This window comes from Trichogramma pretiosum, unplaced genomic scaffold (genome assembly GCF_000599845.2).
Source record: "Trichogramma pretiosum strain Unisexual culture from Peru unplaced genomic scaffold, Tpre_2.0 scaffold101, whole genome shotgun sequence".
NCBI classification, from domain to species: Eukaryota; Metazoa; Arthropoda; class Insecta; order Hymenoptera; family Trichogrammatidae; genus Trichogramma; species Trichogramma pretiosum.
In genome coordinates this window covers 223714-241246 of record NW_019640823.1, presented here as the reverse complement: position 1 = coordinate 241246, position 17533 = coordinate 223714, and the positions used below count along the sequence as shown (strand labels likewise).

General features: G+C 45.0%; 2 protein-coding genes across 2 annotated transcripts; one reads left to right on the top strand and one right to left on the bottom strand.

Annotated features, from left to right (window-relative positions):
• Positions 1-3228: 3228 nt before the first annotated feature.
• LOC106655481 lies at positions 3229-17511 on the top strand. The gene is made up of 11 exons (XM_014375897.2): positions 3229-3978; positions 4537-4720; positions 4818-4939; positions 10033-10549; positions 10793-11015; positions 11101-11358; positions 11432-11737; positions 12478-13367; positions 13446-15017; positions 15120-15392; positions 15946-17511. The coding sequence occupies exons 1-11, from the start codon at positions 3920-3922 to the stop codon at positions 15964-15966; spliced, it is 4425 nt and encodes a 1474-aa protein (XP_014231383.1). The 5' UTR covers positions 3229-3919; the 3' UTR covers positions 15967-17511.
• On the bottom strand, positions 6701-8136 carry LOC111694518. Its single transcript, XM_023462977.1, has 3 exons — positions 7699-8136; positions 7117-7305; positions 6701-7026 (listed from the first exon to the last, which is right to left on the bottom strand). The coding sequence occupies exons 1-3, from the start codon at positions 7807-7809 to the stop codon at positions 6832-6834; spliced, it is 495 nt and encodes a 164-aa protein (XP_023318745.1). The 5' UTR covers positions 7810-8136; the 3' UTR covers positions 6701-6831.
• Positions 17512-17533: the final 22 nt, after the last annotated feature.

The following is a 17533-nucleotide window of genomic DNA, read 5'->3' as shown; positions in this document are numbered from 1 at the left end:
TGGATTGACACATTTCCACGTGGCTTGTAAATTTGGTATTTTCGACGTCGTTGAAGAATTTCTCGATCTCGGACAGGATCCCAACTGTGTCTGGAAGAAAACGGGTGATTCGCCGCTTCATCTGGCTCTGGAATGGGACAGGAATGTGGCTCTTTTGCTGCTGAGAAGAGGCGCTGATCCAAATTTGATCAATAAGAAGGAAGAGACGGCTCTGCACGCTATTTTTTGGAGACTATGTCTTGCCAATGATAGTGAAGATGACTTTATGAGGATATTTTTGGAGACCTGCGAAGCGAACCATCACCAGGTGTCGATCGACGCTCGAGACAAATTTGGTAATACGCCATTGCACTTGGCCCTAGACTCATCAACCGGAATCAGACCTAAGACGGCCAAATATCTGCTGATAATGGGCGCCAATCCGAACTCAGCCAATGCAGAGGGATCGACTCCACTGCACTTAATTTCCAAGAGATACCAAACGGACGACTTTGTTGAGTCATATTTTACGATCAACGACGAGTTGAATCAGACGCTGCAGGTCGACGCCAAAGACAAGTTGGGTCGAACACCACTCCAATGGGCCGTAGCCAATATCTTCCTGGAGATGGTCGAGATCTTATTGGATCGCGGGGCCGATATGTCCAGCTTCGTTTTTCCCACCGAGGATTATTTTGGCAAGGTTAACATCATTTATGATAGATTCTTCCACGTATCCAACCTTTTAGTCATCGTAGAATGTCTCGAGAAAAGAGGATACGAATTGGACCAAAGCAAAGCTCTGCTCATCATGAAACATTTTGCCGATCATGGATATTTCGAGAAGTCGGCGGATTTTGAAAAATGCTGGCGCGACGACGAGAAGCTCATAAGATATGAGAAAAACTTCAAGTTGATAAGTCCGAGTCTGTCGCTTGGCGACCTGATTCAGTTGCGACCCGAGGAGGCTCAAGAACAAATCAGATGCACGGGTTACTTTCAGTTCCTGCCCGGCTGGGTCAAGTACAAGGTCCCAAACGCATGTGCAGTGCATCTGTGCGAGATAATGTGGAGAGGATTTTTCAGACGTTGGGCGATCTATCCTTTTTGGCAATTAATTCACTTTCGGCTGCCACTTGAAATGTGTGAAATGGTCATACATGAGTTAACGAATCAAGATCTATATAATATTTGCTTGGCAGCTACCATCAAAAACAACCAAAAAGACAGTAAAAAACATGTAGTGACAATTGAATAATGTATTACAAAAGGACCTGTCAGGGTTAAAAAATATCCCAAGAAGTTTTGTAGTCTATGTCATTCAAATAAATAAAGAGAAAAAAATTAACAATATTGACCTTCTTAGTTTATTATATTTTTATGTATAATCGAAAAAATACTTTTTCTCCGTAATTTCGAATCGGTTAATAGAAGAAAAATATTTCTAAATAATTGGAAATTTCTTTTTTCTTCAGACTGCCATTGAAACCATGAAAACGTACCCTTTATCCCATGGATTAAAACAAAACCTTGACCGAAAATGAGGAGCTCTACTCGTAGAGCAATTGAAAATGTGATAATTAATTATAAACCGATTTTCGTGCGAGGAAGATCAATTACGTTTTCAGAAATTTTACCTTCAAGGGACATTCCCATTGCAAATTGTAAAAAAAATCACTTTTTAGATGATTTTTTTTGAAAACTATAATTTTTATTCATTCTGGACCTTTTGGGTATTGTTCCTTACATATTAAACTATAAAATAAAAATTTTATGGGACTCAAGACCCATTTTGTTGGCTGTAGACGGAATTTGCTGAAATCCGTTTTCGGTTCTTGCCAGCGATTGAGAAAATCTACTAGTCCGATCTTTACGTTCAATATCTCGTTTTAATCATTACAACTTTCTCTAGAAGACAAACCTTTAAAAAGTGGAAAAAATCATTCCCAATTTTTTTTATGGGGATAAATTCATCCCCATAACCACCGAAAAGAGCATTTTTTTAGAAAAACTCGGGGCTCTTTTTCGATTGTTTTAAGTTAACTTCCTTGCCTCCGCTATTGAAACGTTCATCGACTTCATTGTTAGAAGTCATGGCTATTTGTGCATTCACAGTTTACATACAAGTAAAAAAAATCTTCGTCCACTGCTGACACGGCGGTGTCTCAACGTATACCATTCTTATAGCCTTTTTTTCTGTTCTTTCCACTCATTTTCTTGTCGTAGGTAGTACCTTTAGATGTCACGGCGAAATAATTGTCATCGCGACTTTCATTTGAGGGGTAACACTCATTTATGATTTTTAAAATTAGTATTGATTGATTTTTTGCACTGAAAGCTTCCTTTGGGTATTTTAAATGACGCCGCAAAATTGGTTTTATATGGTAAGAATAATTTTAAGATGTTTTAATTTAAACTTTTCGACACCGTTTTTTACGAGAGCAAAATGGGATAAGAAAAACTATAAAAGTATTTTATGCAATGGAACAATAACTATTAATATTTAATGAAAAATAACTATTTCCCGAAAATCTCGGAAAAAATGTAACGGATTGAGTTAAAATTTTAACAGGGCATTGAAGTAACACTTTTCAGTGAGTCGCGTAGCGTAGCGAATTTTTTTGGCGAACTTTTTTTGGAAAGCTGATATTCCCGCAATTTTCCGCTAATATTTTCTGTGACTCAATGGTCGAAAGTCCTAAGCTTTAAAAGTTTCATTAGCCCTCAAAATTACAAATCAAATGATCAATCGCGGCTTCTGCAAAGAAATCTCGAATTTTGAAAATTTCAACGAACCCTATAGTAGGAGTTTCATCGTTCGAGTACTATATCGTACGCTCGGCAGTGATCCTATAAAAAAATTTTTTCAACAATGAAAGTAGGAAAGGATAAATGATTTTACACGAGCGTCCGATTTATACAGTATCATAATTTCATTTCAAAAAAGATCGCACGCAGCTGCAACGATCACGCCACAATTGCAAAACGAGCCGAAACGCGCGCGACATTCACCCGCGTGTGCACATGCACATTCACATTGGTACACGTATATATACAAGTATATAATGCCTTTGCGCGCGCGCGAGGGCGTTAAACATTGCAATATTATTATATGTATCGTATACCTGCTTGCGCATCGCGTCGCAAATGTATACACACACATACGTGTAAGCAATCGTAGCAGTAGATGTATAAGCAGCATTACGCGTTTCGTTCTTTTGACGTCCACGTCAGTAGTGATAGCGCCGCCGCCGCAGTCGCACACCCGCGAGTTGGCAGTTGGCGCTCGAACTCGTATATAGACATAATGCAACTCGGCGCGCCTGCATTTGTCATCGTACTTACGTGTATTACACGTCGTCGCGTTTCGGTGCGCGAGATCCGCAGTGCCTCCTCGTGATTACTGGTGAATCGAGTACTGGTGCAGGTGTTAAAATTAATCGAATATACTTTGCGGTGTGCAGTGCGCGCGTGCGTTCTGTATAATATAATATATGTGGTTTAAATAATTAAATGCCCGAGAACGCGTAAGCCGCGTGCTCCCATATATACACATATATAGCACGATGTGCGTGTAGTGTGCGTGCAGAAAATCATGCCTCGTCGCCGGACTGCCGCGGCCCGAGACACGTTTAATAAGTGACTACTGCTGGGCGCGTGAACGCGGTGTGCGGACGAATACGCACACACACACAGACACGGACACATTAGTGCGGCAGCCTAGCAGCAGCAGCAGCAGCAGTAGCAGTAGTCGCGCACTGTCTCCAGTCTCCGCGCTCAGCTCGATTATCATTATATTATTATATACATAAAATTGCAACTGCAGTGCAGTGCAGTGTGTAGTATACCGCGACACTCAAATATATACAATACACATATAACGGATACGAAGCTCGAGGGACTCGAGGATGTTGTTGCTGCAGCGAGAGAAGCTAAAAAGATGAGATTTGGCGTGCAGCACGTCTACTGGATGCTGCTCTTGACGTCCGTCGTGTCCAGGTGAGAGATCGTGTGCATCCAATCGACGCGTCTTTATAATAATTATAAAACGGTGCGCGGAGGTATTTTAGCATTACAACATTATCGTCTCGTTCATCAGTCGTTGAGCTTTTGGGGGTTAGGTGGGACCCCGCCGATAATGTATACATACACACACATACAACACACGCTTGTATTGTACGTTATCTATATATATACTGCCGTGCGCACAGTAGTACTTGAGTATATAGCATCATGCAGGGGCTGGGTTATTCAGCCTGCTTTTTTGTCACACATGTATGTTATGTACCTAAATATATAATGCAGCGGCGGCTGCGGCGCTTGTCAATTTTTCAAACCTTCGATAAATCGGACCGCTCGAACATCCAATTCGACTTTCTTTTTTGTCGAACGAACGAAAGCTCTCGACACCTGTGCTTTACTCGATCAAGGCTCGATTCGCCTATCGTTCCTCTTTTCCACGTGGTGCGCTGGATCGATAATCAACACACATACGAAGCCCGATTTCCATTCGAATTTGACTAATCGACGACGATTCTTGTTTTCCTATAAATACAGTGCATTGCTGTTTCTGATCGTCGCCTCGGAAAGCGTACAGAGTAACAAGTTCATTGGACCCGACAGGAGGAAGCACGAGTCCGACCTGGACGACAATGATTCTCGCATCGGGGAAATTTACACGGAGCACGAGAGGCCCAGCAGCTGGGCCAAGCTCGCTACCAAGGATAGACACGACCACGAAGTGAGTATTCGTTCATCGTCGTCGTCGTTCACATCTTTACCGCACCCCCGAATTCACCGCGATCGATATTAATGACAAAATGACTCGACCTTTGCAGAGTATCCAAACGTCCGTATCGTCGAGCTTCGATGCTCTCGGCAATGGCGAAGGCACCGAGCTCACCAAAGGGATCAAGATACCGAAGGAGAGCCTCGCCCAGCGGCCCAATCTATCTCGAGGGTGAGTTTATTCACTGGCACCGTATAGAAATAAAATTGTATCAAAAAAAAACAAAATTCCTAAAACATTCGCTAATGAACGCGATAACGATTAAGTACACTTTAATGCCTCGTACTGGCGAGACACGTGTTCGCATTGTAATAGATATTTAACGATCGTTATACGTAGTCGATATAATATAATCGACTCCTTATCTTCTTCCGTTTGTCGCGCGTCACAGAGGCTTCTAGATCACGAAAAGTGTCTGCATGTGTGTGTGTGTAAAATTGTCGTCATAACTTTTGCACGCTGGTGCGATATCTTCTGCAGTCGTCGTTGTGGTATTTACGAAAGATCTCTCGTCGGCTTTTTTTGTTGTTGTTGTTATTGTTAAGTACCCGCGCACGTGGATGATACATAATAAATATGTACAGAATTCGAAGCGGAGAAGCCGCTCACTCGCTCGATCGATTTCCAGGAGGATTATAATATTATACGCTCCGATCCTGATGCAATTGTGGCGAAGTCTGCTTCCTCGAGTCAAATATTGCGTAATCCTTGCCCGACCCGACAACACGACGCTTTTTAATCTCGTTACGATGTTTGCATACAGCAGTGGACGGCTTTTCTCTCTCTCTCTCTCTTTTGCGTCGTATATACACCGGATATTTTATGTATGCGCGATTGCGTGTCGGCGGCGCTCGCGGAACTTGCCCCGCGACGAACGACGCAAAAGTCGAGAGAGAGAGAGAGAATTTTCTTATCGGTCACCGCGGCGCGTGACGTATTTTAACGAATAATAATACTTCACCCTAATTAATTACAATCGACTCGTGACGTCGTATCATCGCGATTTTGGACGATGGCGATTACGAGCGTATATAAAATCGCGACGCGTGTCTCGATCGATGCTGCGACGAAAGCGGAACTTGCAATATAGAATTCGCGCGACACATTTATGTGTACCTTGGCCTGACCATATCTGGGATTCGAGCGAGAGAAAATTCTTCTCTCTTCTGCGACTTTTTTTTCTCCTTCTTCCGCTCGTTCGCGTGTGCACCTTATACTCCGTGCGCGTGTATGTGTGTGTTAACTCTCTTTCGTGTCATTTAAACGCAACGCACACGACTTAAATACATGAAAAAAAAACACGTGTCCGACAGAGCTTCGAGAAGCCGCAAGGTCACATACACACACACTGTACAATAATAATAATGTATTTATACAAAACGTTGTCGCATACACAAAACTCGCGCGCAACGTTGCGCAGAGAGAACCGCGACGAGATTTTCATCGAGTTGAAAAAAAAAAAATGAAAACAAAAAAAGAAGAAGAAGAAGCGAGAAAGCAACGACGGATATCGTATAATTCAATTCACGATGTTGCGAGCGATGCAGGTCAAACTCGGATATCGGCTAATCGTCGGTACGTATATATACGTAGTCGTGATGCGCGCAGATAATTATAAACACGCGGCAGTGTAGTATACGAGGCAGTAATAAACGCCGCTGACGACGACGACGACGCGAACCGATCAATCGGTTGTCGACGCGACCACACACGCATACGTACACGGCGCCACTGATGTATATAATATATTGTTGTAATCGCGCCAAGAATAGCCGCGCGAGAAAAATTAGAGATGGAAGAAGAAAAAATTGTCGTATCGATGAACGAGAGGCAGTTTATTCAGAGTTTATTTCGTGATAAGGACATTACACAATATAGCCATGATACAAACGATACAAACGATGCAAGAAGAAGAAGAAGACGAGGAAAAGGAGAGAATCAATTCGCGATTTATATTATGTATAAAATTGCGCAGGTGTTTGCAAGTTCATTAATACGTATTTTATATGTATAGATATATTTATAAGTAGATTATAAATAAAAGTCACTCTCTGTCTCTCGTCTCATATGTATTTGTAAGTGAGCAGAGTGTCGAGGGCGAAGGTGAGCGAGGCGAGGACCGCGACGCAGCCGCTCGGCAGCAGCTGATCGATGTACTCGGTCGGCACCAGGTCGTAGTCGTGATTGCCCAGCTCGACGATCAGTATCACGCCCGTGATGCAGCACAGAATCGCCGCGACGCTCGAGAATATCATCAGCTGTGCGCGCGCCCAGACATACACACAGAAGTATTCGTATAACGTTAGGCTCGATAGAGAGTTGGATTATATACAGAGAGGAGAACTGACCATTTTTTTCGGCAACTTCTCGTCGAGAAAGTACGAGACGACGAGGACGACGTTGATGAGGCTGTAGCCGTAGAGGCTGGTGAACACGATGGCGCCCTCGATGTCCGTGAAGTTGTGGAAGAAGTTGCGGCGCACCTGCACGTCGTCGAACGGATAGTTCGACAGGCCGATCGCCACGTCGCACAGCACCTGTATTTGACGATAATGATGATGCGTCGTGTACGTGTGTGCAATAATAATGATAATTAGTTTTTCGCCCTTTTCTTCTAATAGCTCATCAGGGGAGACTGTACCGATACTCGCGGTCAATTTTGTTCGAGTCTCTTGTAAATTTTCGGACAAATTTTTCATAACGCGGACACTTTTTAATTTAAAAATTGCCACGTTAACAGAGTTTTTTTTCTCAAATCTTTGTGAATTTAGACACCGTTGCGAGGGTAATAATCTTTAAATTTTCAATCGTCAAAATAAAAAATGGAATTATCCATATAGGTACTTGAACGCGACGTCCGCGGGTATCGGTACAAGTCACCCTCTATCGATTTTCAATAGATACACGTATAATAGTAACGCAGCACCGACCACTTCGACAATTTTGAAGATCAAAAAGACCATGCGCTTTGGATTCTTGGCCATTATCCGCGCGCAGTCTATCCTGGCTCCACCGCTCGATCTGCCGCTTTCCTCGGCCATGTCGTACGCGCGCGCCGCTCTAGGAGCTTCTTTTTATCGTATATATCGTGGTATATATACTTGTCGAATTTATCCACGTGGCCTCTCGATAACGATTACAAAAATTTGATTTGCACCGAGTCACTGAAAAAAAAACAACAACAACAACAACAACTCGTCGCACGCAGCCGTTTCGCGCGACGACTCGTCTTATCTCTCGAATGCACCGTGAGTGGACAATGTGACAACTTCTATTCCACGATCATCAGCGACGACGAGAGAGAGAGAGAGACAAGAAAGAGAGAGAGTAATATAATGAGTATACAGCAGCCATAAGCAAACGGTCACAAATAAGGTCCCCCTACTACCCCCGTCATGTCGATGAACGATCGAGGCATTTCCCATATAGGCCTCGAGGAGTCCCCCTTCGTCGCTTTTAAATGCCTCATTTGTGATTCGCAATTGTCATCGTGCGTAATTTTTTGTAATACACTTGCTTATGCGCCGAGAGCAGGAGACACCTACTCTCTTTGTTGTTGTCTACGTACTCTCTTTCTCTCTCTTTCTTAGCCATGCACAACATAGAAGCATACGCAGCCAATCGCCCGTTATTATTCGCGCTAATGAGTCTAAGCGTAAAACGCATATACACGTACACGACTGATCCGGTTTTTGCACCGCAACTCGGGGAAATTCTTCTTTATCGCGACCGACGTCTTATGCAATAATTTACATGTGCAGCTGTTTTATATGATCCAGCCGATGCGTCGGTGGTGGCATCGCGCGAAATTATCGCGGACGGAAACATTTTTTTTTTTGTATACGTACGAGTTTTTTTTTTTTTTTTCGCAAGACTCATTCGATTCGTCGTTGTCGTCGCGCGGCGACCTTGAGAGGCGCTGTAATAAAGCAGCAAAAATAAAATACAAAAAAAAAAAATACCTGAAATGCAATACGGCGAATGCGTGTCAACGCGCGCCGCTTATAATGCACACGCACCCATTATTATCGTTGTGGACAATTTAAAAGGCCTCATCTACTGTTACACTGCGAGAAGCTCTAGCTCCGACGCAGCTTTAAGCTCGCGCGATATGTTGAAAAAATGTAAAAAGAAACCGTTTTATAAAAAACGAGCAATTCTGAACTATGGCAAAAAGTTATTTTCGGTCCCATTCGCTTATATAGCTGCGGTCATATACCTATGTACGCAGTCTCTCGTGTGCAGCAGCAGCAGCAGCGGCAACTCGAGAGATTCCAAAGTCTTATTTCTGTATGTCAGCCGCCGACTCTATATGTAAATGCGTTTATGTAGCATTTGGCATTTATGGCATATAAATAGGAACAATCGTCATATTTTTCGGAGCCAGCTCGTTGTCGACGTACCAATACAGCGAGGTTGGGCTTTGATTTTTTCGTATTTTATGATGAAAATCGATTCGTCGGTTGAGACAATTTTGCCGTAATTTTCTTTTTAAAAGTAAGGCTTACATATCGTGAGTCGAATGGTTCTTAGTTTGACCGAAACTGGAGTGGACCCGATAATGTAAATTTCAAAAACTTTGTTTTTTAGATTGGAGGTCTGCGCATAAAAAAAAATAATAAATAAAACCGTGGCAGTGAGCAGTAACGTAAATTTTTAAACGTGTACGTACACATTCAAAGATTATATCCCCCGCTACCAATAATAAAATAATCAAATGCAAAAGAAAATCAAGTTAATTTGCTTTTTGTATTATTGTTTAAATATTGAATTCGTCGTTACGAAGCAATGATGAAAATGTTAATATTAAGGTAAATGATTTATGCGGTAATCACCAAAAAAAGTGATTGATTTAAACAATCGTCAATGTGGAATTTCCATCGAATTGGCGCAATAAGTTAAAAATCAGTAAAAATGTACTTTGTATAAAGTTCTTCGTTATAAGGCTAAGTCTTGATGAAAGAAGCCTCGTTGCTTGGCTTGTAGTCGACGGGGCCACTTTCGCCAGGATGTCTCCTTGTTTTATATTCAGACTCGGTTCGCGTGGATCTCAAACGGTCCACGAAAACCTCCTTAGCTTCCGGACTAGAAAAAAAAAAATTGAACAACTTGAATCGGTTTTTTCTTCTTAGGGACGTAGTGACTTTTTTAGAACATTATTGTATTAGCATCTTTTCGCATTAAAAACCATAGGAACAATTCTATTTTTTACACGACGACGACCTTGACCCACATAAACGACGCGTATGTTTTTTGTTTTGTAGAATCTCCGAGGGCGGCGGAGGAGGCGGTCAACCGGTCGTCGTGACGCTGATCGACAATCGTCAAGCCGCGAGTCTGGAAAATCTCGCGACTCGCAGCACGACGGAGCAGCTGCGTCACGGAGCTGTTTCTGCCACTGCAGCCGCCAACGTCAGCGAGCAGCATCATCATCATCAACCGGTCCGATTACCAAAGTCCATCGACGAAGCGACGACGACGACGACGACGATCGACGACGCCGATAACAATAACGATAATAATAACGATGTAAATAGCAATAATGAGACTGAATCGACGAAGACGACGACGACGACGACGGACGACGTGGTGGTCGTCGTCAGAGCCGAGAGGAAGAGCCACAACGTCGACGTGGTGCAGCAGGCAGCGGTTGGGAGGAGCGACGGAGACGATAAAGATGACTCTGCCACGACGACGACGCAGGCTGCAGCAGGCGCAGCATTGGTTACCGAGATCGACGACGATAAGAAGCCACAGCAGCAGCAACAAGACGTTGAACCGGTAAAATTGCCTCGGCTATTCTTCTCTTTCTCGTTGTTCTTTTTTTATTACGCAAATTAATACGAATGAATACTCATTAGAGCTTCCCGCCTGTGACACGTTCGCTCGTACGTGTCTCTGTGTGTGCTGACTCGCGCATACTTCGCGTACTGATTCACGCAAAGAATAAACCGTGTCGTCGTGCCTTTCTAAGCTCGTTTAGTTAATTTTTTTTTTGTTCGTTCTTCTCTCGCTCGCATATAGATAACGAGGGAAGAGCAGCAGCAGCAGCCAATCGTCGTCGTCGTTCCACCGCAAACGTCCCAGGAAGCTACGGCCGACGGCCTCGCGGAGGAAGGATCGGCGACGGCCGCTACTACTGCCTCGGTGCCAGCTGTCCCGAGTCCCGAGCCGACTCAGCACGAGGAGATACCGTCCTTCAACGAGTGGGCCCAGAAACGACTCGAGGAGGCCGAAAAGAAGAAGAGTAAGTGTATAGTAATTTCTTTCTCTTCGCGCGAGGCGACACGAGTCGATTTAATTGTTTTTTGTGCCTCGTTCGTTTTTTGTAGCGGGTCATCCGAACGCGTCGATACAGACGGCCAACGGCGGGGCCTCGGGTCGCGGCCTCGGCGGCATGCGCATGCACTCGAAGAACTACGCCTCGCCCGACTGCGGCGCCAAGATCGTCGCCGTCAATCCGGAGGCCCAGAGCGCCAAGAACGTCCTGGTGTCGACCCGCGACGAGTACATGCTCAACACCTGCAAGACCCGCATCTGGTTCGTCGTGCAGCTCTGCGAAGCCATCCAAGCGAAAAAGATCGAGCTCGGTAAGCAGCAGCCTATATGTATACGATCGTCGTTGTTTGTTTTTCATCCTTTTGTGTTTTCTCCCCCGCCCAGCGAATTTCGAGCTGTTCAGCTCGTCGCCCAAGGACCTGTCCGTGTACGTGAGCGATCGCTTCCCGAGCCGCGACTGGTCCGCCGTCGGCCAGTTCCAGGCCCGCGACGAGCGCGACGTGCAGAGCTTCCAGCTGCAGCCCCAGCTGTTCGGGCGCTTCATCAAGGTCGAGCTGCACACGCACTACGGCAGCGAGCACTTCTGCCCGATCTCGCTGTTTCGTGCCTACGGCACCAGCGAGTTCGAGGTGCTCGAGACCGAGACCGAGAGCGATCAGGCCCACGCGGACAGGGCCAGCAGCGCCGATGGTTCGTATATATATGCCTATACTTCTACTACTACTATACAGAAGCAGCAGCAGTTTAAGCGACAGCTGATCTTGTTCTATTTTTGCATATACGCGTCGCGCGCGCACGAAGAGGATCGATAATAATAACATACTTTTTGCGTGCGTGTGTGTACACGCCGGAGAGTCGCGCCAATGTGTGCGCTTGTCGAATAAATCGAACGGCATTAACCGGAGTAATAAAATTACAGCTATTATCGAGCCGTTGGCGGCGGCGGCCTAGAAAATACTATTCCACTATTTTCGCGCGTACAGCACACACACACGCACACGTGCATATAGGCGCAACGAATCTTATCTCGAAATTTTATCGCGTGCGCAATTTTTGCAGTTGTTTGCAAGAAAATAAAATAAATAGAGTAATGCATTGGGCCGATTCGCAAATTCTGTTTACGGAAGTTGAACGCGCGCCACATTGAATTACACGCCTCTCGTTAGCTCGGGATCGTAAAGATTTTAATCCGTTGTAATTCACGAATCAATATGATTTATGAATTTAGTTCATTTTAATTCAAGAAAAAAATTGATTCGTCAATTAAACTTGATTCAAATCGCTCGTGATTTAAATTAAAGTTCTTTTCGCCAAATTCTCTGAATTAAAATCAATTCAACTCAAAAATCAAATTGATTCGTGAATTAAAGTAAGTGTCTCACGACTCCAAAATCAAAACGATTCTCACCTCCTTCTTCATCGTCGCACAGGCGACATAGCGATAGGCGACGACTTCGAGGCGAGCGAGAGCGACGACGACGACCTCGTGTTCATCGACGAGGCAGCCGCGGCACCCAGTGGCGGCTCCGACTCGCAGCAAGCGGCGCGCAACAATCATCCACCACCTGTGGCGGCGCCCAACAGCATCTTCGGTAGCGCGCGCGACGCCGTGCTGAGCCTCGTGCGCAAGGCGGCCGAGGTCCTGGTGAAGAGTCGCGATCTGCGCTCGAGCAACAACATCACCAAGATCCAGGAGAGCATCGAGGGCGACGTCCTCGGCAACGAGACCCTCGACGACTGCACCACGCCCGTGTACAACGTCGCCTGCAAGGACTGCGACGATCGGCGCTTCGCGCGGGTCTTCCAGCTGATCAGCTGCAAGCGCCACTATCTGGAGGCGCTGCTCGGGGCGCCGTTTCTACGCCGGGCCCTGATCGAGAGCCACCTGTGCAGCAGCAGCGCCGGCTTCGAGGTTCTCCTGCAGGACGGGGGCGACGACGACGCCTGCGGTGACTCGGCTGCTGCTGCTGCCAAAGGTGTGAATCGCCACGGCAAAGCTCGACTGCTCGCCGCGCTCTTCACGCCCGATCACGTGATAGCGCTGTGCAACGTGCTCGCGGCCAAGGAGCAGCGACTGTTCGCCAACGTCAGCCATCAGCAGCGCCAGAACGAGACGATGGCGGACGCTCGGCAGCAACAGGGAGGGACCGCGATCGAGCGCGACGCCGAGCCGAGTGCCACCGCGGCGAGTGTCTTGGCTGCTTCGAGGACGACGATCATCCTCGCCACCGATACGACTTCCGTCGTCCGATCCAAGACCGACGGACCGAGACAAGCGTCGCCTACGCTCGGCCTCGTCGTCGAGAGCGCGACGAAGCAGGTAAATATCCCACGCGTATCGGGATTGAAATTAGGAGATCTCTGTATTTCATTTGCGCGATGTGTTCCTCGATTTTAGATAAGACCCACCAAGACGGTATCGATCGAAGAAGCCAAAAAGTTATCCATTCTCGATCCCGTCGATTCGAGCAAGAGTCATCATCAACAGCATCACGCGTCGTCCGAGGAGACCAGGGCCGGACAGTCGGAGACCTCGAGCATCTCCGCCGCCAACGCCGTGCCCGAAGCCGCGTCGAAGCGTCTCGCGTCGAGCTCGCCAAAGGTATCGCAGTCCGAGCAATCGCAGATGCCCTCGACTCAAGACACGGTTTCCAAACGCGAAACCTCGATCGTAAGCGACAGAGAGCAACAAGCCAGAGTCGACGGCGCCGACAAGGACACCAAGGCAGCCAGAACGGAAGAGGCGTCGCAGGATTCGAGAACGAAAACGGAACAACTGGCAAAAGCTAAGGCGGACGATCAAGACTCCAAGGATCAGTTGAACTTTGAAAGTTTCGACTTCGAAGTCGAGAGCAACGGCGGCGGTGGCGGCGGCGGAGTCAAGCCCGACTCGACGATCGCCAGTCAACCCGCCAACACGGTCACGCAGCAGCAGCAGCATCAGCAGAAGGAGTCCGTCTTTCTTCGGCTCTCCAATCGCATCAAGGTGCTCGAGCGCAACATGTCGCTCTCGAGCCAGTACCTCGAGGAGCTGTCGCGCCGCTACAAGAAGCAGGTCGAGGAGATGCAGCGCACCCTGGAGCGCGCCATGTCCGCGATGAGCGAGGAGTCGCGCAAGGGCGAGGAGCGCGAGACCAAGCGCCTCGAGGAGGTCACCGGGCTGCGTCGCCAGATCGACGTGCTCACCCACCTGCTCGAGGATCTGTATCGCGAGCGCGAGAGCTGGAGCCTGAGATCCTGCCTGTCGCACGGCCTGTTCTGCCTGATCAACGTGACCATCGTCCTCGCCGTGCTGTCCTACTGCAAGCGCGGTGCCGAGGAGGAGTACGTCGACGACGTTAACCAGGTGACGACGGCCGACGGGAGACGCGACGTCGTCTTGGCGAGATCCACCGCCGGCAGCAACAAAGCCAGGAGTTACGAGCTGGTCAAGCAGAACACCAGCCAGATGGCGAAGAAGCCGAAGAAGAGACGGCCCAGCGAGATCGCGGCTCAGGTCTCGGGCAATTACGAGCAGCTGATGATCGAGAGCGTCGTGTCGAGCAGCCTCGGCAATCCGACGACCAAAGCCGGACGCAGAAAGAGACGCAAGAAGGACTCGCTGGTGACGCGCAGCGCCTCGATCAAGGAGACCGGCGACGACAGCCGCATGGTCATGCACTCGCGGAGCGCCTCGGCGAGCGACGCGCTCTGCTACGGCGGCTTGGAGACGACCAACGCCGGTCTCGCGCACCAGAAGCAAAGTCGGCCGGACTCGGCGCCCGACAGCTCCATAGCCTACTTCCCCGTGCCGAAGCAGCAGCAGCAAAGTCAAGCCAAATCCGCGCAGGATAAGAGAATACAGATACTGAAGATGAACGAGGCGAACGCTGTCGCGGTCGACAAGAGCGACGACTACGACGACGACGACGAAGAAATCGAGAGAAAAGACGACGAGAACGGATCCGTGGACGGTGATAATTTCGGACAGGTATGGTTGATCTTGTTAATATTTAATCTGCTCTTTTATCTGCGCGTGAAATGAAAGAAAGAAAAAAATATGTGAAAATCGTCCTCTGTCGTCTCTCTCTAGCCCGATAGCACTACGAGCAGTATTCGTTGCAAGCCCATGAAGATCATGTCGCCGTCGTTCATGCGCACCGCGCTGAGCTCGCGCAGCAAACGCTTGAGTTTTTCCAGCGGTAAAAAGACGTTTCACAGACTCGGTAGCTCGACGATTATCCAAGATTCGCTGAGCGAATTGGAGGTTTGCAGCTCGACCAATGGACACTTCGAGGAGAGCGACGGTAGCGCGTCCACGACGCCGAGCAAAAAAGAGAAAAAGACCAGTTGGCCGAAGCGCATGGTGAGGAGGTTCTTCTGATTGAAGTAAAACGAGCACGCACATTGGCAACTGGCACTTTATTCGCTAGCTGCGCTTGGCATTCAGGATAAAGTAATTTTTATTGCTAGTAATAAAAGAGCGACATACCGCGTGCGACAGTATCATCATTCTCATTACGGACATTTAATCCTTAGCACAACGAAGTAAGAAGGGTCGTCTGGTAACACCTCTAACTAATTCATTCATCATAAAACGTACGATCGATACCTCATTTATTAATTTCTCATAAGCATTATCCATTGTACTAGTTACCCAGTGTGCTGAGACGCTGAAAAACTAATATGTGTAAGATAAAATGATTCTTAACGAAAGAATCTCTTGTAATTAATAGAAGTCATCAATGCATTCAAATAATTATTAAATACTTACATCTCGAGACTAGCTTGTAGATCTTTTGTGCCATTCTCAAATTGTGTTTTACAATTTAGCAGCTTTTAAAAAATTTCACGAAGCGCTTCAAATTTTGATTGAACATTAGGATAAATAGTAACACATTTATCAATTTTCATTTCAGAAACGTCAACCAACGAGATAAATTAGAGATCTTTTTTGAAAAATAGGTTTTCAATTCATAGGAAAAATTGTGTAATTAAAAATTAGTTGAATCATTTATGTTAACTTGGACTTTAATAATCGATCATTCAATTGACAAAATCGAAGAGTAATGCTGCAAAAGCAGTACGTAAGATTCGTTCGAATTGGATTTTGTAATTTAATGAATCTATCGATTGTTACATTTTTTAAATTAATTCTGTGATATATCACATAAAACTGTAAAGCACAATGAAATAGCTAGCGTTGGATGATACTTGGTTTATCATTAAACAAATCACATATATTTTAATGGACATGATTAACATGTCTTGATTGCATTTATATTAATGGAGATTTTTTTTCCTCGGATGTTCAATGATAATTGTATATATAAATGTTCCGAGGAAAATTGAAAAAAATGATTCGAATAGCCAAATATTAGATGTGACTGTGTGGACGTAATTGAAACCAATTGTATTTCCCAAATGTTTGAAAGTTTATAATTGTATAAGTTACCTTGTGCGAGTTGTTGTAATTGTTTAAAATTATTATTATGTAAAATTTGAGTGTACACAAATTTGTTATAAATTAATCTATTTTAGAGATTCAGTCGATATGTAAGTTAGAAGAAATTATGTAATGATTATCTCGATTGCATATCAATTATTAGAAAAAGTTTTTTTCTTAATCTCAAGCATTTTATTGTACTTGTCGTCATTTTACACGATTGTTTTCGAATCGTGAACCCTGTATTTAATAGGGACGTATATTTTTTTTACCAGTGAGAGTTTTTATTCTGTGATTTTTTTAGCAAATGAATGAAAAACTCACGCTATGCCTTAGACAATGAAAAAGTTGAATCTGATACAAGAAATTGTATACTTTTCTGCATAGACGATAATGTGTGTGAAAAACTTTCCTGACAAATGAGTCGAGTAAAACTATTGATATTAAAATAAACACGCACACGATTTTGTGTCGTATGTTGTAGAATAAACATGCCAAACCAAGTTTTTCTACAGTTGACTAATCAAACGATCGTGTTTTTCATGGAACATGGATGATTTCATAATTTTGTACTGAGATTTTTATAAGATAATGGTGCATTACTCGCGAATTCACATTGTAATGTATGAAATATGGTTTTCCATATAAAGTTCCAAAGACGCAACCGTTTGATATTTTAAAAAAATTTTTTTTAAAAGTAATTTCTTTATAATAGCCACTACCTCAGCTATTGGAAAACTTGCTACTGTGAAATAAATTTTTCATGATACTTTGCATATGATCGATATCATGAAAAATTTAGTCACTTAACTAGTCATAGTAAACTATCTTGTAATATAAAATTTTATCGATAACGATTATGTACTGCAGGGCAGAATATAATTGTAAAAGCGATAAGTATTTGTATTTTACGCCAAATAAACGTTCTCACGAATGTATCATTAAAAATGAAGGCTGTAATTCGTAATTTCAACTCATTTTATTTATAAAATGTAAATATAAATTTAATATAATTTACATTTGAATCTTTAACACTTAATAAAAATATTAAATTTAAAACA

Bases quoted from the DNA above. Each gene is read 5' to 3' on its own strand.
- LOC106655481 (XM_014375897.2), top strand. From the start codon at position 3,920: ATGAGATTTGGCGTGCAGCACGTCTACTGGATGCTGCTCTTGACGTCC. The intron at 11,359-11,431 runs GTAAGCAGCAGC...TCCCCCGCCCAG, and splicing joins AGCGAAAAAGATCGAGCTCG to CGAATTTCGAGCTGTTCAGC. The intron at 13,368-13,445 runs GTAAATATCCCA...CCTCGATTTTAG, and splicing joins TCGAGAGCGCGACGAAGCAG to ATAAGACCCACCAAGACGGT.
- LOC111694518 (XM_023462977.1), bottom strand. From the start codon at position 7,809: ATGGCCGAGGAAAGCGGCAGATCGAGCGGTGGAGCCAGGATAGACTGC. The intron at 7,306-7,698 runs GTCGGTGCTGCG...CGTCAAATACAG, and splicing joins TCTTCAAAATTGTCGAAGTG to GTGCTGTGCGACGTGGCGAT. The intron at 7,027-7,116 runs GTCAGTTCTCCT...GCGCGCGCACAG, and splicing joins AGAAGTTGCCGAAAAAAATG to CTGATGATATTCTCGAGCGT.